This window comes from Apus apus, chromosome 6, assembly GCF_020740795.1.
Source record: "Apus apus isolate bApuApu2 chromosome 6, bApuApu2.pri.cur, whole genome shotgun sequence".
NCBI classification, from domain to species: Eukaryota; Metazoa; Chordata; class Aves; order Apodiformes; family Apodidae; genus Apus; species Apus apus.
In genome coordinates this window covers 10436776-10462904 of record NC_067287.1, presented here as the reverse complement: position 1 = coordinate 10462904, position 26129 = coordinate 10436776, and the positions used below count along the sequence as shown (strand labels likewise).

The following is a 26129-nucleotide window of genomic DNA, read 5'->3' as shown; positions in this document are numbered from 1 at the left end:
AACAGCAACTGGCAAAACTGCCACAGCTGTCCCAGCACAGCACAGCCCTCCCAACCCTATCGAAAAGGCTGTAAAACCCTGCAGCAGTATTTCCAAGCCTGAAAGAAAGATCTAAATTTATGCCTTGGGCGCTGAATAAAAGGGATTTAATTGCCAAGACACAAATTGCCAGAAGACCACCCTGCATTCATCAACATGTCTAAAACCCCACCAATTTCTCAGGTGCAGACCTTTTCAGAAGAAACAGATACAGGTGCAAGACAATTTTGCCTTAGAGATTAAAAGCCAAAACCTTCATTTCACATAGCTCTGAAAGGCACCTCAGTGTCTCCCAGATGTCTTGGCCTTCTCCACATACCAGTGTCTAGCAAGCACTAATCAAAACTATTTCAAAAGACACTTTATTTTTTAACCCAGCATTATCTCCTTGTTGCATCTTAGTATATAAGATCTGAAACTTATGCATACCACCAAGCCATATGATGCTTGCACTTAAAGAATGGCAGAAAACCAAAATACTGCACATGGAAAATGTAATTACAGAAGGTTGATTAATATTCCTGGCTAACGTTTTTAGCATCAGGATAAAGGCTTTTTGTCTCTGGTTCTTTCATGGCCTCCAGAATAACATTTACCCTATCTTGATCTTTCAGAAAGGAGCCAAACTCTGGGTCTGCTCGTTAGTCTGTATTAGCTGCACAAACTTTCCCCACTCCTTGGGTTGAAAACCAGGCCAAAAAATGACTTGAGTGTTACAGAGCTCTTAGACAGCTCATACAGAAGAAATGCTTTATATGAAATACAGTACAAAAACACCTAATCAACAGAGTGGGTATTGTTTCTGCCCCCTCAGCACTTGAAGGGAAGGAAACCATGCTTGGATACCAGAGCTTGGAAATAATGAGGGTCTGCCACTCCTTGACCAGTTCTCCCTGGGATGTCCTCCTTGATGCCACAAGCTCTGCTGCTGAGCACAAAGTACTCCATGGCCAACATGTTGCAACACCCTAAAGGAAGAGGACTTTCTAAAGTCATAACTGCCCTAAATCTGCAGGTCTGTATATGGTAGAGAGGATGAAAGCTGGAAAAAGCTGGAGCCTACCAGAGAGATGTAATGGGGTACCACAGCACTGATGAGGAAACCCATCCCAGGAGTCACCAAGGGGTATGATGCTCTCCCTGCACTGAGGGAAAATAGTTCCTGAGTTACTAGAAACTTCAGGGTTTAGTGCAGGGTTTAGTCCCCACAATACTTCATTAATCACCACTGGATGCAGAGCACCACTTGTTGCAGCAGAGAGCATCCTCATCAGGGAACAGCACTTCACTGCCACCCCAGATGTCTGCCACCTTCACCTGCCTTGATGGTGCTGAGCCCCACCAAAACCCACAGCTGCTGACCAGTCTGGGCCATCACTCTGACAATGTGAGGGAAATTAATCACTAAGCTCCCATTTTGGCTATGTACCTCCTCAGGAAGTCAATCAGCTGGCACAGAATTTCGGCTATTCTGATTTGGGATGGATGGAGCCTTTCTGCTCATGCCTTCGATCACCAGGCAGCTGCTCCACCCACAGCAAGGGGCTGCCAAGGCAGCATGAGTTAAGGCACAGCTGGTTCTCCTGCCTTGCACACTGGTCCCATGGACTTTATTTCCCACCCCCAGGCTCTGGTAATTAATTAACCACCATGGTTGCAAAAATTCCTCTGTCATGAGGTGTCACATCAAGCCAAGAGCCACGCAAGCACACACACTGACCTCTGCTCATTCTTCCTAGAGGACACTCAGTCCTGAATTTAGATAGCATCAGCATCTAAATTAATCTTCTGAATTTAGAAGGGACTAGGCTGTGCACTCAATAACCATAGTCAAAGGTGTTTATCTTTACCAACATTTTGAGACTGGTACAAACATGTAGGAAATACTTTGCAGGTCTTCTGCCTTCCAGCAACACCTCCAAACTGAGCCATTGTGATACACACAGCAGTATTTCTGCACTGTAGGGAAACATCGTCCCATTTTTGCAATAATGTGATAGGACTGCAAAAAACCACGCGGTGGGTGGCACAAATGAGTCAGCATCCTGAGACATCTCAGCTCCAGCCATGAGAGCCACCTCTTAAAAACTGAGAAGCCCTTTATGCCTAGATGAGCACTGTAGTTGTGCCAACAACAATATCTGTGCCAGGCTGGGAGAGGGAAGATGACTGTTGGGTGGCATCAGCTCCAACAGGGCAGGTTCGGTCCTGCTCAGAGCATAAAACGTAAATGAAGCCAACTCAGGCGTGGGAAGATCTGGTTTCCCACAAGCCTGCATCCCATCACTCCTGCAGTTGATGCCTACCTCCCAGCTCCCAAAATCTGGACCCAGAAGAAAACATGCCCAACCAAAAGGACTATGTAAGGCCGGAGTAAACAAAAACCAAACTGCACGTCAAGAGGGGAAAAAAGCAACTGGAACCATTCATGGCAAGCAGGGCAGCTCAGCCACACAGCAGAGGGGAGCAAGCCCTTCCATCCCTGATGCACAAAGGGATGCAAAGCAACCCACTTACTTGTTCTAGAAAGATCTTCAAGCAAACATCTCCAAAAACCTTAAGGGCATGGCTAACATGGCACCAAGCTAAAGCGCTCTCTTTAATTACTACTCACAGCTCCAGTTTTGCAGACAAGGAGGGAAAGCAGGCTATCAGTGGCGGGAGATCAGATCATCCATCCCCACATGCCAAAGGGAGCAGGTACAAGTAGTAGGAACCAGCTCCAACCCTCAACATGGGTCAGCTGCTACAAGATGTGTTTGAAACACACTTCAGAAATGCATTAAGCCAATGCATTGTGCTACTACACACTAGTGTACCTGAACCTTAGATGATTTCACCCCAGGTGCTCAGGGATCAGCACCTACAAGTCTAAGCATGTGGTTAAACCTCAGACCTAAATTTGCATTTGCAAAAGCTCCTTTTTTACCCCTTTAAACTAGAAAATTTATGCACTTTTTTTTCTTTGTCTGCTCATGTCCAAAAGCACATGAAAACAATAGCCTCTACTTTTCAAAGCATTTTTCTTGGTTTCCGCAGGAAAAATTTAGTAGTTACTTCCAAGAAATGGCATACTGAAGCTTCACCATGGTCCAAAAGCAGAGCTCCAAAAGCTCTTTTGCTTTGCTTTAAGACTCCAGAAACCAGAGTGACCCACCTTGCACACGGCAGCCTGCAAAATCGCATCAAAACCGCCCTCTGGAGCGTCTCGGTTGCGGGAAACTTTCTGCTTCTGGACTTCCTCATTGAAGCGGTCGACTTTATCCGTTAGGGACAAGAGGTGGCGGAAGCCAAAGGAAGGGACACAGCTGGGAAACAGCTTGTAACTGCAAGAAGAGCAGAGGAGTGGTCAGCTAGGAGGAACTCCACCAGCAGCCAAGAGCTGCAGAAGCTGCCAGGCTGATCTCCAAACTTCTGTTCAGAGGGATGAAATATTTCCACAAGGCTTCATGTTTTGGACACTTTGATTTCTGACTATTTATCTACAAAACTCTACAGCAGAGTCCATCTTTTTAGTCATCCCCCAGGGGCTTTGAGCACCTGAATTCTCCAAAGATCTCACCAGGACCAAACATCCTTCTCCACATAGGGTCCAAGTGGAAACACCAACCACCAGACTTGGTGGCTCTGGAATTTCAGAAGCCAAAAAGTGGGGTTTAGACTGGAAGTCTGCAGAGCAGGATGTGACTCACAGTGATGCAGAAGGCACATTTTGGCAGCGGGACCAGAGCCACCCTTCCCAGCAGCCTGGGATGGTGACAGATGTCACAGAGCACCACGCAGGAGCATCACTCCTGACAGCTACTTTCCCCCTATTTTTCAATATGCATTTTCACTCTGTCATCCAGTTTTCTTGGCAATACATGCCGCCCTGCACATCACACCTGAAGATGTGCTAATAACTAACACCAACTCATGCATCCTCCCACTCTCCCTACAAGCCGGTGAGCAAGAACTGTCTCTGCTTTCCAAAGTAGGAGTGACACCCTAAGGCAGAAAAAAGCCTCGGCAGCTTACCAAGATCAGTTATTTTTTCCATATATAACAAGAGGCAGCTTTGGTGCTCACCCATGGCTGGGAGAGCCGAGCAAAGAAGCTCCAGAGGCGTGGGAAATCCATGAGATCATGCAGGGGAGAGGGATGAGAAGGGTTAAGAAGAAAATGTGTTTAAAAAGGAGTTGGGTTGGCACTAATTCACTCTTATCTTCCAAGTTAAAACCCAGAGAACAATTAAAGGCCTCTGCTGACACATGACCCACTATGAGTAAGTTGTAAGAGGCTTTTTACACAAAGGAGTATTTAAGATTTACCACCCCTGGGAACCCAAATCCCTCTCAGGGGACCCCAGAACTGGGATTTCCACCTGCACAACCATGCATAAATCCTAACCATGGGGCAGGTCCTACTGCTCTGGGCCCGGCTGGCAATTAGAGCCATCCCTTGTGATCAGCCCCATGTTCAGACTTGCACCCTGCGTAAGCCCAGGGCCAAGGCAAGAAGTCTTGGGATGTTTGAAGCCTCTGCACTGAGGGGGCTCAGCAAGCAGCCCTTAACTCACACGGGACTCAGAATGACTGTGCTATAGGGTATTTATCACCCTGGACCGATGCATTGTTAACCATACAGATAACAACAAGATATCACAGGAACAAGAAGAGGAGGAACGCCCCAAAGGAAGGCATTGCTTAAGAAGGCATGAAGTCAGTATACCAGAGATAATCTAGTCACTGAGTGATTTTACACTGAATAGCAGCCCTATGCCCTAGACGACCCTTTTTTTCAATACATTGTAATTTTATCCTGATCTCTAGTGTATAAATATTCTCTGACACGTCACTAAGGTGTGTTTGTTTCTTAGCATCAGCCTGCTAGCACCCGGCCCCCTGCAGGATTGTAATAAAAATTGACATTTCATCTCTGTGTGTGGATTGGACTCTGCACACTGGGTAAAGAATCCATGTCTGGGATAACAACACCATACGTCCTGTTGCTCAGCTTGCCAGAGCCCTGATCCAGGAAGAAAACACTGGCACTCTACAGGGTCCCCGATCCCATGAAGATGTACAGTTTAATCCTTTTGTTCTAGGTTTGCTGGCAGATGCTGCAAGCAGCAACAGGACAGAGGATGGACAGCTGAGTGACCACACAGGGCACAGGGCAGCGCGGGTGAGTTATCTCAGGCTGCAACCTCCCCACACCTTATCACAGGAAGATGCCTATTGGGTGTTTAGTCTGCTTTCCTTATCTTTTTTAATTTAGTGTTTGTTTCCCTTGAATGACACTGTGGCTTCGAGAGGCCACATCTGGGATGCTGAGCCAGAAGCAGGAGTGAGCTGTAAGCTGGAGTAGGACAGAGGAGGAACAAGGGATCCCTGCCAGACTCTACACGAAAACACAGCCAAACACTCCCCGGATTGGCCATTGCCATGAGGAGGAAGAGCCTGGACTTGGGGCAGAAAACACCCACCACAGCTCAGGGTTACCTGCAGCTTTTTTTTAGATACAAGTAGGCCCCTGGACAAAGTCTGCTTTGACACTAGAAATAGCTGCAAATGAAAGCAGACCCGACAACACATCTTGCTGACACATCAGGGAGCCATCTTGCAGCAGCCCACACTCCAGAGAACAAGAAGTCAGCCCCCCTGGGCTGGGTGAAGAGGAGACGGATGGCGATGAAGGAAACACCCACCAGGCAAGCTGCCTTGGGCAGTCCTTCCTAAACTGTTTCCCAAGACCAGGCTGGCTTAATGTAACCCATAAACAGAAAAGCAGCCATGTGGGTAAAACCAGAAGGACGTGGAGATAGCCTGATCACAGTGGGAAAAGATGAGGCGACATCTCTGGGTGTCCTCAATGAAAGGACACCAGCAGCTTCAGGCAAGCCTCGCTGGAGAGTTGTCCAGCTCCACCCTCTTCTCTTCTCTTCTCCTGCCCCTCCCCTCCTGCACATTTCATCCTATTTCACTCAGCAAAAGCCACGTCACTTCAATCAAATCACACACCAGCCAAACAAAATTTTCACTGGAGCGAAAACCCATCCCAAGCCTTGAGCAACACAAGCAGATGATGGAGACTGAGGACAACAGAGATGACTGAGCACATCCCTCTGAAGCCATGCCAGATTTTCAGAGGAAAGGGCTACGAAGAGCATGGGGAACAGTGCCTAATGCTTCATGGCCAAAGCACAAATGTTCAGTGTTAAAATCTATTTGGCTTTCCTCTCTGGACAGAACTGGTGAAAAGTGAAAACAGATAATTTTGTCTGGTCAATGGTCAATGTGCAATGAGATGCCAAATGCTCGGTCAGTGCCAAAATGTGCCTAGAAACTCGTAACTGATGCAAGCTCTCTTTAATCTGGCTCACATACAGAGAACTTAAATGTTGCAAGCTTGCAGAGCTTGGCATCTATCTGTGCTGTGATCTTCCAATGTAAGTATCCACAAATGGCTCAGAGAAATATGCCCCTACATGACTAGGGAGCACTCCAGGGATGGATGAGGTGAAGAGAGAAACACCATGCTAAGTGTCAGCAGTGACATTCTCCCAGCAGTGCACTTGCTGCTCCATCTATCCTTTCGTGCCAACATCCAAACACATCTGAGCTTGGACATGCTCCAGTACACCCAGTTTCACTCTGGCATAATCCTTGATTCAATGGACATGATCCAGACTCCAGTGCTTAAAGAGCAAACAAAGTTTCTCTACCAAAAAAAAAAAATATATATATATATATATATATATAAAAAGGAGGAAGACTTTGATATCACCACAAAGCAAATCACAGCATTTGTGTCTTTTGCAACTGCCAGTTTGCTTTCCTTCCACAGCAATAAAGATGAAAAAACCTGCCTGACATCTTCAAAATGCATTGCAAGACCTCATTAATCAGTACTACAGGCCCTCACAAATCTCACCTCCCCCAAACACTTCTGTCAGGAAGGGCTTACATTGCCTTGGTCTCCTTATCTGCAAAATGGAGACAAAGAGCTTAATTGATCTACTCAAAGCCAAACTATGACTCAGGGCTAGGATCAGAAATCAGGAATTTCTGGCTCTTGCTTCTTTTTCTTAAAGTCTGTAACAAAGCCTGCTACGCCTCCATCCTCTCTGAGTACTTAAAAATAGCTTCAGGCTCCCAATAAAACAGTTTACCATCTCTAAATGCAGAAATTTCCCAACAAAAATGAGAAATGATCTTATTTTGAATTGCTCTGGAGCATCCCAGCTACATGGCTAATCAGCATTCAACTGAGGCTAAAGTTTGGTTCCTTGTTTAAAACAAGAAAGGGAAGGGAAGACTGCAGCCAGACTCTGTGCAAACACAGAGCTTGTCCATCAGGGGTACACCTACCACTTACCCAATGCAGGGATTGTTTTGATATCTTGGTGCTGTGTAGGAGAAAGGAGAAATGTTTTTGTCCACAAAAGAGCCAAATCCCAGCCGGAAATTGCTCGTGAGCTTTCGCATCTCTTCAGCCAGCTTGGTCCCCAGATTGCGAATATTATCTAAGTCGTCATTCATGGACAGGGAGAGATCCATCAGGTAGTAGAGGTCCACAGGATAGTCCTCCACTTGCCGAACCTGAACTCGGAAGGAGGTCTGATCACCTGCACACATAAGAGTTGAGACTGGTGAAGAGGATACTCCTAGCACACATAAAATCCATGACCATATGTTTCGCTCCCACCCTCCAGGGCAGACAGAAAAGAAGAGGGTGAGGGGAGAGAAGAGGGTAAGTTTTTCCAGATCCATCCCTTAGGAGACTAACAGGAAAGCAGGTAGTGCCTTTGGGTCCTTTTAAGCTATGCAGTGTCCTGGCTAGCAAGGAAAACACATTTATCTATAGAGTGCATGGCTCTATTTTACTTTGGAAATATGGGAAAGGATCTTTCCATCTCAGCTGAATGTCTAAGGGAACACACAAGAAAAATGCTGCTGCCCCAGACTGTGCACAGTCAAGAGGTGTTTTCCTAGAAATCTGGAAAGAAAAGCAAGTAGAGTGAACTTCAAATGGATTCCTCATGGACTACTGAAAGAGGGACCCTGCATACATGTACTTGGGTACATCCTCAAAGCAAACCAGAAGCGGCCCAAGAAGTTTTACACAAAAGAGAGAAGGAGCTGGAGGAGGAGAAGGAAGAGAGTCAGGAGGGAACAGCCAATGTGTGATGTATGCAAGACATAATCTGAGCTGTGTAGGGAAGTCAAGTCAAAGCAGACACAGAAGAAACTCTTTTGAAAAGCACCTCTCCCCTGCAAAAGGGTTGTGCCACCATGATTCTAGAGAAAACAAGAAAAAAAGGGAAGTGTACTGGAAACGGAAGTTTGTTAGGGTCACCGGAGCACCAAGGCAGAGATACATTTTCCTGAAGTGATGAACACAAGAGAAGGAGCTGACAGGGCTGAATCACAGGCTGCAGGAATGTGAAGAAGAGCAGAGGAAAGCCTTTCCCCCGACCTTTACCAAACCACATTCACCAGAGGTGGCCTCCAGAAGGCATGCCTGAGATGGGAGGCCACCACTGGCACTGCCCATGCCTCAAAAAAGGTGAAGCAGCTTCAAAGTGAAGTCAACTTCACACCAGATGGTCCTTGGAGAAAGCAGAGAGGAGGTGGCATGTGCTTGCCATACACTTTGCTGAGGAGGAGCTGAACGGAAACCGTAGGCTGGTTTGGAGATCTTAGATCCCCAACTGTCACCTCAGCCCCTTTTCCAGCACTGTGGGGTCTCAGATCCTCTCAAGACCAAGCTCCTGCTCCTGTCCACCCGTCCCAGCTCTTCATGGCCAAGGATGACCTTTGGGCAATGGCAGGTTCTGCAAACCTCTTGTGGCTTCTTCTCCTCGTCCCCAGAAATAAAACATTTTTTAATATTGTGAAAGCATTTTTCTAAATGTTTTATTGTTCTCCTCATTGTCTGGAGTAGCACAGCTGCTCTCACTTACTTCCAGCCTAAAAACACACAGCAACAGCAGAAGGAGAGGATGTGTCCTCCTGCATGTGATGCCCACAATATTTCGGTTTCCAAACCCCTCTTCTTCCTGAGCAGGTCTTAAGATGGGAATTCCTGTGCCAGAGAGCGTATTTGGGATGCTTTGATCAAACATTCTTCTCTTAGTATTAGTCCCTGAGGAGCACCAAAAAATAAGAGGTTTCTGGGTTTGGTTCTTCTGTCATTTCTAACTGCAAAAATTGATTCTCTCACAGAAAATATTGCTAACGTACGTAGACATAAGTGCAAAAGAATTTATTCTGCTCTGTGCTCAGTATTACTCTCACGCTCCTAGGGATAATCCAGCCCCTCCAGCCCACTCCTTCCCCACACACAGTCACCACCATCCTCTCCTTAGGGCTTTTACTGAAAAGTTTTTAACTCAAAACTGAATTCAGAAATGTTTCTTGGATACCATCACACAGTGGCAGAGCAGAAACTGGAAAAACTGCTTTAGGCCAGTTGACAAATGCAAACTCGACAATCAGGCGTATCCACAAAAAGCTCTTCTTTCTCCTTGGCTGGGCTTAAGGCTCGATGGACAATACAACTGGAATCTATTAATTTTTTTCATTCTTTTTACACTTTTCATATTTTCTGTCTAACCAGGACACACTGCCTTCCAGCTGGACACAAAGATTAAAAAGCAATATTATAAAAACTAAATGCTCAATTTTAAAGCTACCCCATGAAGGACATTACTTTAGAGTCTTTGAAAATCAGCTGTGGGCACTGAGATTTGAGGATGTGACTTCTGCCATGGGACCATTAAGTCAAACTGCCTAGGTGGGAATGGAATGATGAACAATTGATAATTCACTTTCTTCTGCTTCTGCTTAGGGGTTTAAGAATAAAATCCCCATTGCCACAGACCACCGTGTGAATTCATCTTTGAAACAGTACACCCTTCATGACCAAAATTAAATCAACATTGTCTCCTTTTTGTCTTGGATTCACAGGGTGAAACCCATTCTCAACCTCAAGGATTAATGGATAATTTAAACTGGGGATGCTAATGCAAGGGTTTAGGAAGTCCTAAAGATGGGGTGCTGCCCAACATCAAAAAGCAAGTAAAAATGGGAGATACTGTTACAAACATCCAGGTATGTCTCTTGTGCTGCAATGACTGATACCCTGCAAGAGGGGCACAGGGAAGGGAGCTCCTGGGCTCAGTGTGGGAATTGCTGCGGGGAACTCTGAGGAGATTCCTGCAGCTCAGCCCAGACCTGGAGGGTTGCTTCTCTGCTGCCCAAGGAAACCTGAGGGTGGCCACAAGTGTGGTCCTCAGGGAGAGCTGGCAGGAAAAGCATGCCAGCCCTCTGCAGCCCAGAGTATCTGACAGCACGGCCCTTGGGAAGTGGCACAGAGACCAACCCCGTGCCTTGCCAGAGCAGTGCAGATCCACACCTTCGGCTGGGAAAAACTGCTGGGGATTGAGAAAGGGGAATTTGCTGAGCACCAGCCACTGCACATGAAGGAGGATCTGCAGGAGGCAAGATGTGGATGCTGAGCCAGCCCTTTCTGCCAGGAACTGCCTCAAGAAACAGGAGTAGTAGCAACTCCTTTTTCTGGATGGGAACAAACCTATCAGCAACATCCAGTTGCAGAAGCCATGCATCCAGCACCCTTGGGTACCTGCTTTTAAACAAAATTTCTTCACATTTGAAGGTCTGACTGATGACAGTAGGAACAGGGCTGAGGAAGAGTTAATTCAGAGACATGACAACTATCCAACCAGTAGAATGAAAACAAAAAACCCTGCAGCAACTGGTAAGATCTGGGAGAGCACCAGTCCTGCGAGCACCCGCTCAATCTCATGTTACTCTTGAGCAAAAAAAACTTAATTTTTATTTACACTCGTGAGAGCTGTCACAAAACTGTAAGCCTTAGAAACCCACAGCAATTGCTTATAATGAATCAAGCTTTTATATTTGTCCCTTAACTTTACAATAAAGTGCTTTTTCCCCCCCCTTCAGAAATATCGGCTGCCAAATTTTTGCAAGAATTCTGAACCCACATTAAAGCCTCCCCCCCCACCACGCAAAAAACTTCTGATAACAAGCATGCTCATGTGGCTCAGCCCAGCCATTCCCTTCTAATTTTTAATTAAAAGGAAGAGATTGAAGAAAAGTGATGGCTCAGGGGAATGAAACAGGGAGCTGGCTACAGTCCAAGGCCTGAGTCACAAGTTCAAATCTCCATCTTCTGCCTTGATCCCATGGCTCCTTTGCATACTGACAGAAAACAGATATGCATTTTTGTTTCCAATTTATAGAAGGAACTGTCTCAGTTTAGAGTCAAGCACTGTCAGCTTGGTGGACGATTCAAAGTTATTTTAACTCCTTCCCATCCAGCAATGACATTCTTAAAGTCAAGCAGGTTCCTTTAAAACACATGCAAGGGTTAAGACTAGTTTTGGTAATGATTTTGGTAGGATTTGACTGATTTTGCATAACAGCAATTTCCTCTCACAGGGAACATCCACCTGAGGCCTAAACCAGCTCATGATGTACCAGTGAAGTTCATAGGCTCTGGAAGGGGTCAGAAGCCACCTGCTTTAGTGAGCTACAAGGTAAGGAGCTATAACACGCTCTTGGCATGTCCCACCCACCCTTTCTCACCCCCTATGGCTCACAGATGTTGGGGACTCACCAGGACGAAGATTCAAGGCAACCTTCTGAGGCGTGATCTGCGTGACATCCAGGTGGGTCTGCCCAGAGCCCTTGCTGCTCAGAGGAACGTTCTTCACCACGCTGATGCTGCTGCTGGGGTTTTCAATGGCTCCAGCACAACCATTTGCAAGCAGGTTCTGCAGGAAGTCGCACCGCGATGTGATGGACTTTGTGCTGCCAAACTCCTGGGGAGTGAAGAGCGGACAAAAGGGAAGGGGAGGGAGAAACATCAATCCCACAGCAGGAACTTTGCTTTGACATGCTGGTATCTGCAGCAAATAGGAGATGACAAGGGGAAGCTGGTGTCATTTGTGGTGGCTGTACTCAAAAGCAGCCTGCACTGAGCCTTGAGCCTGTCAAACGGATCTATCAAAAGAGAAATCCTGTGAGGGTTTGAAAATTGAAGCTGCTCTCAAACCACCACAAGAGAATAAGCCTGGGTTTTCACCCCAGCAGCATCACTTGCTCCCAGCCCTGTGAAAGCATGGCAAAGTGCTTGTTTTGCTGCCTGGACAGCTCATTGCCTTCTCTCTGAGAGAAAAAGGTGAGAAGCTGTTATTTTTTGCACATGCATCACCTTGAAGGAGCTTTGCAAAAGAAAGAACAGAAGACAAGAAGGTGGTGTAGTGGGAAGCAGAGCAAACCCACCAACCTAGAGAGCCAAGTCACAATGTGAAGCTGGAGACTGAGGCTGAGTGGCTCCAGGGACCTGCATCCTCTTCCCCCTGCAAGACACCCCACGTCCCCACACAAGCAGTGCCTGTGCCTCCCTCCCACCTCTGCGCCACAGGTGTTGACGTGACACCATCAGACAGAAGAACAAGTGACTGCAGCAGGTGGTCCCTGGAGCAGAGCCCAGCCGGGGCAGTTTGAAGCGGGCAGGCTGTCCTGGGCAGCTCTGCTGGAGAATGAGGGAGGTGGGTGAGTCTGCATGGGAGGTGGGCAAAAGGTGGGCAGGCAGCCTCTCACTCCTGGAGGAGGGGTTGCTGGGGCAGGGGGTCTCCCAGCCCCCAGCCTTAGAGCTGCAGCCCTTGCTGCAAGCCCCATGCAGGGTTCACAATGCAGCCTTGTGCAGAAGGGCACTGGGGAGCAGCCAGCTGCACAATGCAGCCTTTTGCTAAGAGCCCATTTGTGAGAATGCCTTTTTTTTTCCCCTATTTTTTTTTTTCCTAACTAGGCAAAAGGGAGCAAGTCGCATGCCCAAAACTTATTGAATTTTTAACAGCTGATTCCTACTTATTCCTTCACTATAACAATAGAGACAACCGTTTTCTGCTCCAGGGCTGATGGACTAAAATGACATGAAATAATGCAGAGAAGATGCTTGCAACCACACCAGCCCTTCTTTCAGCCACTCAGCCAAAAACTGGAGTGGGGCTGAATAAACCCCACTTTTGGCTGGTGGTCTGGCACGGTGGAGGACAGGGGAGCCAACAAGGAGGGAGAAGTCATGCGACAGATCTTGCCTTCGTACCCCATAGCATGCTCAGGGTTCCCTGAGGATGCAGACAGAAGCTCCTGCTACATTTTCTCACTACAAGGTCCCAATGCTATTTGAAAAATGTGAGATTTGCATTCCAGCATCCAGCAGCAGGGTCCAGCCAAGGAGACAGTGTGTTGGATGAATGCGAACATTAATTTCTTGGAACGCATCATGTAAACAGATGAACTTCCAGAAAGAAGGACTGGGACTATTTAAATAATCTTCAGCATGACAAACTAAAAATTGGAATACCTCACAAAACTAAAAACAATGCCCAGCCTTTCAGTTTAGGGCAGCCTTGGAGAAAAGTTTATCTTGGATGTGGCTTGACCTAAAGTCAGTGAAAAGTCCAGGCATTCTCCTGGGCTTGTCCACCCAGCAGCAGGGCATCCATGAGGAGATGCTCTCCTGGTGCCTAGACCATGGATCCAGGTGAGCACCTCTGCTAGCTCATTTCTGCTGCCACCTATTAGAAAAGACACTCTGGTTGTGCAAAAAAACAACACGAACAGCACCAGGAGTGCAGCAAGGAACCATTAGTTATTCCCCAGGAATTAACACGGGAGAGAAGTATCCAAATAGGATGGCATTTAGAGCTCCTTGTGCAACTGCAGCCTTGATCAGGCATTTCCAATCCTCCCCAGGGTCTGCTCCAAAGTCTCTTGATGTGAAAAGAAAGACTCCACTTCAAAGGGCTTTGAATAAGGACATAATTTCCTGGCTGGGGCTGGGGTAGCATGACAAGAGCCAGGAGGGCAGGGCAGCAGAGGGAGAGGAGGATGGCAGCTTCCAACCCCAGCTGCTGCTCTCCAGCAGTCGAGCTGCTAACACCACAAGAGATGGCTCTGGGTACGGTACCAGTTCACAGAATCACAAAATCTTAGGGGTTAGAAGGGACCTTGAAAGATCCTCCAGTCCAACCCCCCTGCCAGAGCTCACCATCCCAGCACGGGGTGTACACAAAAGCAGTGTCCGCACACTGAGGACGAGGCAGGGCCAGCGAGTGTGGTGAGGGGTGTATCCGTGTGGGAGCTGCCTGGAGCTTTTTTGGGGCAGGGCGCCTGTGCGTGTGCAAGCCTGCCCGGTTTGCGTGGTGGTGAGAAACAGTTACTGCTGCAGTGTCTTCTTCTGCAGCCTCCGTGACAGACATTCTCCAAAGGAAGCTCAGGAGTTTGGGGGAAAGCTCCTACACGACAGCTCCTGATGGGACCTGCACAAAGCTCTCAGCACCTCTGCACAGGTCCCCCTCACTTGACCCAGCTATTTTCTCTTAAGCTTTCTCCTACAACGGGCCCAGAGGACTTGCCACAGGACAAGCTGCAGCTCAGATCAAATCCAGGCTCCTTCTGGTTGGGTGAAATGCTGCATTATCTGGGGTGGATGAAAACACCAACCCCCCCCCCCGCCTCAGGGGTGCCGCTCAGAGCCCAGGGGCTGCAGGACTGACCTCTACTTCTGCTTTGGTTTCTAATCCAGGAAGGATGACACCAAGCAGGGGAGTGACAGCAGCCTTAGGAAAGCCCCAGCAATGGCCACAGCACACTGCAAACATCCCTCACATGCACCCACAGATCAAAACCCAAAGCCAAAACTGTGGCTACCAGGTACTATCCAACTCAAGCACTGAGTTCTGTGCAACAGAGAAAATCAAAGCTCCTGGAGGTTATATGAGAGGAAAAAAGGATGAGACATTCGAGGAGTAAAGGGTATCTATCACACAGGTCCAAATAATTCATGAGCAGCCAAGCTGAAAGGAAGCCCTGCACTGGCTCAGATGTGGTTGAAACCCAGATTTCCCAGGAGCAGAGGACATTTCACTGATATTTAAGCAATTCAGTGAGCTCAAATACCTGCCGACCACCTGCCTGTATCACCAGAAATGCAGCTAGTACCCCACAGCCAGCAGGAGCTACCTCAAATCCCACCTCATCCCTGACAGCAAGGCTGCTGCTCACAGCCTGGTGGGCACTCTGTGGTCTGGCCCCCACACTAACACGCTCACAAAAGCAAATGGATATGAGCAGCCAGAATGAATGAGAACAGCAGGGTGACAATTACATGCTCATCAGTTGGCAGTTTTTAGGACAAATTGTTCAGTTCATGCCATAAACATGGAGAATAGCACTGACTGTGTCTACCTGACTATATCTACTTCCTGACTAGACGCATACCTACCATTTCTTGCTTTAATCAATCAAGTTCTGCCTTAATTCAGTCTGAACTATGGTTTCTATCTACACTGAGAAAAAAATGGACATGTTCCCTGTATGAACATCCTTGATTCTCCTTCCTCATTCTCCAGGGACACATTTCTGAGATGGGAGAGGATGGGGTGCAAGCCATCAACTAGAAAACAGAGGGATGCCATTGGAGAAATTTCAGTTCAATTAATCAAAAAGAAAATTTCAGTTTAATTAATATAATTAATGTGCATATCTCTTTTGCACGTACACATACAAATGCATCTACGTAGGTAATGCATGGATGAACACACAGTGTGTATACACCTAACAAACAAGAGGAACCTCTCTGCACGTTGGTACACTGCTCCCCAAAGCAGCAAGCAGAACATAACTGCACCATAATGACATAATTTCCTCCCTCCATCCCAGTACTCCTGAGTGGTCTTTTGGAGATCACCTCCCCTGCAATCATCTCAGGTCGATTCACCATGAAGACAAGTCCCACCCGTCTATCACACCCCACCTGGCAGCTCAGAGGACGGCACTGAAGCCGCTTCCAGAGTCCCCAGCAAACCTGACAAGCTCTGGTGAGACTGGGTAACCTGACAGCACCACAGAAAACCAACGAGCATCCCTTTCTCCCACCCAAGCCAGGCTGCTGCAGGGATCCCAACAACCCCGTGATCCAAAGTACAGATTCCAGCCAGTCCTTCACCAGCAGCTCGACAGCGACTTTTAGCCACTGCCAGCTTCTTCTCGAGCTTGCAGGAGAAGCTGAGGAATCTTCTCAGAATCCAGCACAGAAGAAAAGGCTGCAGCACTCTCTGTCACCCAAGAGTCATGTATTTCCCTCAGACAGTCCTGTTTTAAGGCATGCTCAGTCGATGGTTAAGGTCACACACCTATACCTCCTCTTTTAAGTGCCATTTAAACGTATTTCCCCATTTAAGTCCTGCCTTTCAAGGTATTCTTCCATGAGCCAACAAAATTGATGTCAGCTTCCAAATTTCCAACAGCCCTAAGACTTGTGGTTAGCTCAGTTGCCCCTGGAGGCTCCGGCACTGCCGGATAGCAGAAGCTGCTATCATCAGCTCATCCATCATCATCCTCTCTGATGGAAGCAGAGATGCTGAACACAAGCAGAAGTGAACAGAGGCTGATTCAAGCCGAGGGGATGTGATGTACTAACAAGTTAGGAGGTAGTAATTCTTGACTACTCTGCTGTGTCCATCTATACACATGCTCTTACCCTGATAATTCAGGGCAATGAAAATAGAAAGAAGCTTATCCCACTTGGAAAGCCATTGGCATAGGGCTCCTTGGATCCACAGAATTGCTTTCACTCACTCCTAACCCCTATTTGCAGTCCACAAGCACTTGAGACTTTCTGCTCCTCTGTGGTCATGTGGAGCCTGGATTTGGGAGTGCAGAGGGTGATGGAGTAGGATGCAACATTGCGTACAACCTTGTATGAGCCAGGGTCATCTCTAGGAAACAGCAGGGCTTTCCTGCTCCTGCTGCTCCACTCCCACAGCTGGAGTGTCCCTCACAACACTGGCACTGCTGGGCACCCAGGGGGACAAAGAAACAGGTATGATGGCACCACCAAATGACTTTACTCCCCAAAGGGAGGAATATTGTACATAAGAAGGTATATATAGACAGGAAAGTATAATAATATATATATATATATTGTGTGTATAATTATACACAACTCTACACTTCCTGTATATAGAATATATAAACAAATTATAATATATAAAAATACATATAATTATATTATATATACTAATAGGCTTCTATTACATATAGTTCCTGAAAAAATTATTAATTATTGCCTACAAAGATGACATCAGATGGCCCAATTCACTCCCAAAACTGTTAAGTAAATGCAAAGAGAGCAGAAAATATACACACTACTCAGCTGACCCTGTCTCTGCCTCAAGGTAACCAGCATCTGCAGAAACCCCTCCAGTATCTTAGCCTGGCTGCTTAAACACTAGCAGAGCTACAGAATTCGACAGGCATATACACTCCAGGGCAACACACAGAGCGAATGATAGCTAATGGAAATAGAGAAGGAAAACAGACTAAAAGCCATTTAATAAGTGAAGTGTACCTGACTAGGCTGCAGCAGAGGGAAGGGAAATTAGCTGGTGGAATGACTATGCAAAGAAAGCAGATACTAAGACTTTATCATTTTACTTGAAAACTTCTGAAGTCAAAAACCTCTTGATATCTTTCACAATCCCATTACCTCACCTGATGATCTCAGTCAGACAGAAATAATTTGGTTTCAAACAGCAAATTCCAAAATAATAATATTGAATAAAGACCTGGCTAAGTCTTAGCACAGAGCATGTAATGGGGACAGCAGCTTTTAAACACGTATCTCTTGGCACAAAACACCTTGACATGTATTTTTAAACAGCTGCCGCAGGCTAAAGGTCAGGAAGTGTTACAGCACTTCCCTGTAAACACCCATCTTCCTTCTTGGCCTCTCTGTTCCATTTAGGAATATTTCTTCTTTTTTTTGGTAACTCTCCTGTTTGCAAGGTAAGAGTCAAACTGCCAATCCCATGGGCTGCCATACAATTAGTGGTCACAGTGACCACCAGATAAACATTTCCACTGGCAGCACTTGGCAAAAAGATGTATTTTCAGTCTAAGAGTTAAAAAAAAAAAAAAAAGAAAGAAAAAAGCAAGTTTTGGGTACCCATAGCTTAATAGCCAGTGTTCCTGGATCTAATCTCACCACCGCAGATGAGCTGGCTGGAAGAGGAGCTCTTACAGCTGTTTACAAGATGTCCCAAAAGTGGGATCTATTGCTTTACGCTTTCCCTTCTGCACGCCATTCCCCTTGCTGGAAAACACCCATCAAAGCTACAACGCTGTCAAGTAGCACAGTGTTAGTAGTGCTAGGAGGTTTCCCTTGGAGACCTGTGGCTGTGCCTACAAGTAAGTGGAAGCCCAGCAGAATAGAGGTCAGGGTAGCTCTAGAGACACAGATGAACTGAGGGGCCCAGAGGTCTCACTCTCCCCATCTCCATCCCCATCCTTGGTCCTGAGGGGCTGCAGCAGCCCCAGGCAGGGCTGGCAGGAGAAAGGGTAGGAGCAGCATCACCAGTTAGAGCTGGAAGGTGAAGTGTCTGTTCAACCCCACAACTTGCCTCCCCCCAAAACAGGACTGGGACAGCCATGCTAGAGGAAAAAGAGTTAGCAGGGAACAGGAGAGTATCACTTCCTGGACATGCCAGTCATGAGGTTCAAGATCCCCCACTGCTCTGGGGTTTCTCGCTACCCAGAGTTGGTTCCTGGCACAGCAGCTGCACCTGCAATTAGACAGGGTCTTTCCCTACATCTGTGAGCATCCTTATTTCTCTCTTAAATACTTAGGGCAGATACAGCACTAGGCAGACAACAGCTATCTGTGCATCAGACATTATTAGGTCTTTCACAGCCCTTGCTCTCTAAGATGTTGACAAGATGTGATAATGTGTGATAAGATACAGATATATATATAAATAAACTCATGAGCAGCCCTTAGGGCGCAGTGAAAGATACTTCCAATTTTTCATGAGCCAAGGAAGCCAAACTAAACTATGAGCAAGGAGCTTTAGTACCATAAGGATGCATTTTCACCCTGAAGTGCACAGCTAAGCTGTGTTGCTCATCAGCACAGCACGGCCTGGATGCCAGCAGCACGGGGTGGCTCCCAAAATGACACAATAGATTCAGAGAGGAGAATTATATTTGCTACAGACAAAGAGCCTGCGCCACGCCAGGCCACGCAACAAGGGACACGTAGCAGCACATCAGGCAGAGGCTTGGGGCTTTTTAGGGAAACAGCTCCCTGCAACACAGAGCCCATGCAGGGAACCCAGCACCCACAGAAAACAAGAAGGTAATTGAAGGGACTGAAGGAACAGTGCTGTTCTGTTGAGGATGCACGGGGTCCAGCAGGGTCAGTGACTTATTTCCTACAGTGTCAAAGAGCTGGAGAGTCACATACACCCAAAATACACCCGCTACCCTCACCCATCCCTGCTGCTACAGGCTGGTGTGAGGAACAGACAAGGGGGAGAATGGCTCTTTTCCTGCTTTGTAAAAAGCATGCGAGACAACCGAAGTTTGCCCACCTACCTCCTTGGAGCACCAGGCACACTTGGGATGGATGAGGAGACATTCTTCACAGGATGTGGCGCTTCCACTCGTGCACAGATTGAGACCTTCAGCAAGAGAGAATGACAGAGAGTGGGGTGGGTTGAACAGTTACTTCACTCCAAAACAATGCTCAGGGTCTTCTGCGATATTCTTAACACTAAACATACCATAAGTTCAAACATATTCAAGAGCAAAGAACCTTCTGGGACCTTAAAAGGCTGGAGAAGGAATAAACCTTTATTAACATGTAAGGAGCTCTCATTTTCTTTTCTTTCCCCAAGAAAAGTGAAAAGGGTGGAAGCTGGTTTTGAGGGCCAAAACATGATTCTGGGGATTTTTCTTCCCTCTTTTTCAGTAGTTTCTGGCTAAGCAAAGAGTTCAACTATTTAACTTCTTAATACAACACTTCCATCACTGTGAACAGACACAATAGCTGTATGGCTAGTCTGAAATACAGAGCTGGCTGCCCAAAACCTCCCAAGACATGAACTTATAGGCACATCTCCTGAACTTTTTCAGCTGAATATATGAGTGTCTCCCCCCCCAAAATTTTAATCTTAAAGCAACCTTGGGAGATACTTATCTCCCCCTTCTGCACAGGTGTTCTCCACGGTGAACTTACGCTACAGTAAATTATTTTTAATTTAATACAGGAGTAATTTCCATGGGATATCCAGGTTAAGCCAAGAAGCATGTTTGCACTGAGGCACCCCCAAGGCTGGCCAGGGTGGCAGATGCTGCCCCACGCCATGGCCATGGGCTCTCCCTGCCTGTGACACCAGCAAGGGTCCTGTGCTCACAGCGGCAGCAGCAGCCAGGGGAGTGGTGATGCTCTTTGTTCCTGGATTGCTGGTGCACCGAGTTTCACTTGCAAAACCTACAGTTTGAGCTTTGGGCTTTAAAAATAAAGTGGAACCACACAAATTAAGCTGAAACAAACATCCATGGAGTCAGCTCTGAATGTAGCAGCTTGTTTAAGATTGCCTGTGGCTGTCAATGTGCCCTTCGATACCACTGATGCCCCAGCTCCGCCGGGTGCAGCTATTAACTTCTACTGTCAATAACTGATTAAAAAAAACCTTCAACCAAGGACTCAGCACAGAGGCTGCACACACCAAACAAAATGCCTCAGGCTCAAGCTCCGAACTTGCTATTTTTTCCAACCCAAATGTCAATAAAAGCATTGTCAGGCCTCTATTTTCAGCCAGTCTCATCTGCAGATACCACTGCACCACGCTGCTGCTGGGTGTAATCTGCAGGTTGCACAGACTTGCCAATGGGCTGGTGAACAGCCACACAGAGTTTTCTCCTGTTTCAAGAACTTTCTGCCCTGAGAGCTTCTGAAAAGGGATTTTTTTCCTCTATTCCATGTGATTATTTCACAAACAAATGAAAAGCAGTGGCTGCCTGGGCCTCTCCTGTTCAAGGCTGGTCTGGAAGTGCAGGAAGGAGTGAAATCAAGCTGGACAGCTGGAGGAAAACTTAGCACACCCTAGGCTAAACGCAAAGAAGACAAGTAGGTCCTGTCAGTAATTCTCAGCCATTGCCAAGGCACAACCATGTCAGAGCCCTGCACTGTTGGGTCTCAGCTGCCCACAAGGTGCTTTACTCAAAGCCTGGAGCATGGAGCCCTGGACTTTCTCTATGGCTCTCTTTCAGACTGGCTGCTTGGGCTCATTCGTACTAAACAAGGGCCTTCTGAGGGTTGGTGTTTTTTTCCTGTTTTTTTTTTTTCACTGACTGTTTCCACAGACCCAGACGATTCATTCCTCATTCACTCTCAGAAGTTACACACTAGGTCCTGAATGTTGCAAAAGCTCAGAACACAAAGATCTAATATAAAGTAAAACATAACTTATATGACTGAGTTGCAATTTTCACAGAGATTAACACTTGCATTTCCAAAGGCTACAATGCAGCTGAAAGCTTTTCCTCCAGAGCTGGTGCACTGGGTAACACAGCAAAGTAAAGGGCTTTATAAAGCTAACCCTTGCATTCATACCCTGGCTACCCAGCCTTGGCTCTCTGTGTGGAAACAGGACAATACTTACCTTCATTCCTGACTGCTGGGCTTTCAAGAGTCTACTTAGTAACAGAAATATCTGAATTAAAACCAAGGTCTCCTCCTTCCACTGGGTGCCATGACCAAAGCAGCCCACGCTCCTGTGGCTGGCCATGGGGGTGACATTCCTCCTGGTGGTAGCTTTTGAAGTTTCCAAAAACATTTTTTTCTTTCCACTTTGGAGCAAAACCAAACCATTTCCAGCATTGTTGTGAAAATGGAGCTTTGTGAAACCTCCTGCTTTTGGACTGAAACCCGAGCTTTTTGAGTTAAAGTAAAAACATGTAAGATTTTCCAGATGGAAGTCTTTGCTGTGCTTGATTCAGCACGGCCTTTCCGGAATCGGGCAAAGGAAGGACCTGAAGATGCTCATTCTAGTCCAGACCCTTTCAGGTGCCAGCGAGGAGTGACCCAGTAAGACAAGAAGAAACTCAAGTCTGCTCCTCAAGTCTAATACAGTTAATAAAACCACTCCTAAACTTGAACTAAACTTCTTATAATGAGGAAAATTCCATCCCGGATTTAGTTGAGATTACCCAGGAGGAAACTAATCCACCCCCTCTGGACTGCTGAGCTCCACACCCCACTCCACAGTCCTTCACACTGACGCTCGAGTCCCAAGCCCTGCACCCCACTTCGTTTTGCAGAGCACTGTCCAGCAGGCATGAAGACCATTTCCAAACGGCATCCTGCCCTTGGGTTGAGCCACAGGAGAGCCCAAAAAAGCAGAGGAAGACAGTGCATCCTGCTAGTTTAATCCTTCAAACTACTGATGCAGAGCAAGAGAGGAAACTCTCATGAAAGGTACTCAACCAATTTACTCATAAAGATGCTCCAGGCAATCAGACCTCATCTCAAACCTGTTCTGCAAGAAATCCTAGTTTGGGCAGCTCCTCTACCTGAGTTTAATGTACTGGCTTGCTTAAGGTGGTGGGGGGGGGAAAGTTACATACTTTATACAGCCAAGTGTGAAAAAAGATCATATTATTTATGCTTGCAATAAGCATCCTGACGTTTTCATCCCCGAGGTGGTCTGCTGCACTATTGAATCATGAATTCTAAGGATCAGGCTCTGTAAATAAATAAATCTAAGAAAACCTCTTCCAAGTTCTAGCAGCCGCGGTGCCACGGTGCTCTGCACGATCAGCCTCTTGATAAAACAATGCGTTAAAGCATTAAGCACTGAGAGTAAGTACCAAGCATGGTGGGCTCGGGCATTTTGTGGGCTCCCTTTCTATCAGAAGTACCCCCGGGTGTTCAGAGAGCAGAGCAACCCCGCGGCCAGCGCTGCCGGAGCAGCCACAAGCCGCGCTGCGGTCTGCGAGCGCGTTCGGGAGCATCCCGGTGGGTACAGCGGGTACCGCTCCGTGGGCACAAAAGGGAGGGGGACAACACAAGGTGACAGCGTGGAGACCGGACACCGGCAGCGCCAAGTCTTGTGGGTTTATCCTGCTGTTCCTCATCCGATCGATGAACACACATCGCTCGGCCAAATATCCCAGGGAAGTGCTTTTCCCTGAATAGAAGTGCTTATACTGGTTCCATTAAAGTACAGAGCGAGAGACAAGTACATACACCAGTTTCACGCTTTCTAGCTCGAAGGTTTAAGATCCAGGATGCGGTCCGTGCCCAGCCGGGCTGCTGGAGCGCGGGTCCCCAACCGGCCCGCCACCGGGGGCACGGCGGGCGGGCGGGAGGTGGGGTGCGGACCCCGGGAGGCCCCAGGGCCAGAGGGTGAAGCGCAGAGAGCCCCACACCGGCAGCCCCCCGGGGTAGGGGGGCAGCGGGGGAAGGCAGCCGAGTCCCGCCTGTACCGGGGCTGGACGGGGAACGAGCGCCCCGGGGAGATGGGAGCGAAGCCGAGGCAGCCGGGAAGGAAGGGAGAGAGAAGGCAGAAGCAGAACTCGCAGCCGAAGTACCCCGAAGCGGGCTCGAGGGGATAATCCGCCTTCGGGAGCGGCGAGTGAAGGGCCCGGAGCGGCGGGGAGCGGAGCGGCCCTTACCTCTGCCGGGCTGTAGCGGGGCGGCCAGGAGGAGGAGGCGGAGGAGGAGGAGCGGGGGGGGCCGGCGGGCGGCGGGGGCCGGCAGCCCCCCTCGGCGGGGCATGGTGCGGGCGGCCGGGGCGGCCGGGCAGCCCTTCCCGGCCGGGCCCTCCCTCCCTCCCCGCCGCCTTTTGTGCAGCCGCGACGGCGGCGGGAGGCGGGGGCGGGGGCGGCGCCGCGGGGCTGCCCCGGGGACGGCGGGACGGGCCGTGTGTCCGTCCGGCTGTCTGGCCGTCCGTCCGGCTGTTTGTCCCGCTCCCGAGGGCGCGCTGCCGCCTCCCCGCCCCGCCGGGAGGCGGAACTCCGACCCCGCGGGCGCGGAGCGGGCACGGCCGGGCCCGCGCACACGCGTGGGAGGTTGTGCAGAGGGACGGGGACACGGGCACGGGGACGGACACACCCCGGGACACACACGCACACACAGGCTGCAGCTGCGTGTGTGCCCGTGTTCATACACACACGTGTGCGCGTGTGCCCACATCAGGTATGTACGGGCACACACATTTCACACGCACGCACACAAAGTGCGAGGTCCTGCGCGTGGGTCAGGACAATCCCGAGCATAAATAAGGCTGGGAGGAGGATGGATGAGAACAGCTCGGAGCAGAAGCTCAACATGAGCTGGCAACGTGCGCTTGCAGCCCAGAAACCAACTGTGTCCTGGGCTGCATCAGAAGAAGCGTGGCCAGCAGGTCAAGGGAGGTGATTCTCCCCACCTACTCCCCATCTCTTTCATGACATCTCACCTGCAATACTGCGTCCTGTTCTGGAGTCCCCTGCACAGCAAGGACGTGGAGCTGTTGGAGCAAGTCCAGAGGAGGGCTGCAAAGGTGATCAGAAGGCTAGAGCACTTCTCCCATGAAGACAGGCTGAGAAAGTTGGGGTTGCTCATCCTGGAGAAGAGAAGGCTCCAGGAAGACTTTAGAGAACATTCCAGTACCTGAAGGGGCTACAGGAAAGCTAGAGGGGGACTTTTTACAAGGGTGTGTAGCAATAGGTTGGGGAGAGTTTTCAATGGAAAGAGGGTAGATTTAGGTCAGATTTTAAGAAGAAATTATTTAGTGTAAGAGTGGTGAGGCACTGGAACAGGTTGCCCAAAAAAGCTGCAGATGCCCAATCCCTGGAAGTGTTCAAGGCCAGGTTGGATGGAGCTTTGAGCAACCTGGTCTAGTGGAAAGTGTCCCTGCCTCCCTGCCTGTGGTGAGATCGTTGGAACTAGATGATCTTTAAAGGCCCTTCCAGCCAAAAGCATTCTATGGCTCTGTGATACACCCACCTGCAGATGCTTACACACATGCACATACCTGCAAGCAGCTTCACGCACATGTGTGGAACTCACATGGACACACACACACACAGATGTGTACACCCATGCACTTCCAGGCACACCCATGTACATGGAAGCAGATGTGCACACACACAGACACACGTGCCTGCATATCCACAGGCACAGGGGCACTGTGCACCCTCCTCTCCTGGCTCACAGCAGGGCCTGTGCTGATGTCCCCACGGGTCAGTGGCTGCTCTTACATGGCATTTTCCTGCTTCAGGGATTTTCTTTGTGCAAACAAACCGTGTCCATCTGTTAAATGGCTCCCTAAGCACGGGCAGCCGGGCAGCCGTGCCCTGCCTGCCAGCTTTTTGGCACTGTCCACTCAGCCACCCTCTGTCCCTGGCACGACGGAACATCAACACCTCAGATCTAAAGGAAACAGTAGATTTATTACTTTGTTTGGGTTACTGGGGAGCTTTCTGTTTTCTTCCGTCTTTAAAAGAAATAATAAATCAACCGTAGAGCTGATCACTGATTTTAAAGGCAATTTATAGTAACAGCTCACCACCCACGTCCTGCAGACCCGCGTGCCACTTTAGCATAATGCCTGTTAGATCTCACCACTAGATTGTGCTTAAAAACATGCCCTCGATCCAATATATTGCATTGCTGTTCTCAGGAAGAAGTGATCAACTGTAACACCACCTGCCAAAACTTCCCCTTATTTGCACTGATTTCCAACATTGCTGTCATAAACCTTTCCCATTTCTTCAGCTTCTCCATACCCTGCGAGACACCATGTTTGGGTTGAAAGTGACTATTTGTTGCTTTAGGAAGTATCCACTTACAAGTCTTAACGTTTTAACTGTCCTGGTGCTGCTAAATTAGAGTAACTCCTGCTGTGGCTGTAAGAGCATCACACAGGTATTGTAACCACTGGAAAACGCCATGGAATGCCCCCCCAAAACATCTGCTGTGATAGGGATGTGGGTGAGGGTGTGACCTACAGGCTCTCAGCTACAGGCTGTCATCGAGCTGTTGACTCTGTGTGGGCAAGGGGCAGCTTCTCCCTCTTACTCCAAGAGCCCAATAGGGTGGAACCCATCACCATTTATTAATAATAAAGGTAATACCTACCGTGTCGTGACTCATCTGGAAATGCAAGATGTGGCATGGGGGGACTTCAAAGCAGGTTGTTCCTTTGTGGTGTATTTTTC

General features: G+C 48.3%; 1 protein-coding gene across 1 annotated transcript in view; it reads right to left on the bottom strand.

Moving 5' to 3' along the window:
* ITGB5 (integrin subunit beta 5) overlaps nucleotides 1-23863 on the bottom strand; it is a 60364-nt gene extending 36501 nt beyond the window's left edge. The window contains exons 1-5 of the mRNA XM_051623352.1: nucleotides 23601-23863; nucleotides 19515-19600; nucleotides 11686-11890; nucleotides 7399-7648; nucleotides 3197-3365 (exon numbers count right to left, since the gene is read on the bottom strand). Coding sequence (XP_051479312.1) covers nucleotides 3197-3365; nucleotides 7399-7648; nucleotides 11686-11890; nucleotides 19515-19600; nucleotides 23601-23703 — 813 coding nt within the window. The 5' untranslated portion in view covers nucleotides 23704-23863. The remainder of the gene's footprint in view (nucleotides 1-3196; nucleotides 3366-7398; nucleotides 7649-11685; nucleotides 11891-19514; nucleotides 19601-23600) is intronic.
* Between the last annotated feature and the right edge of the window lie 2266 nt (nucleotides 23864-26129).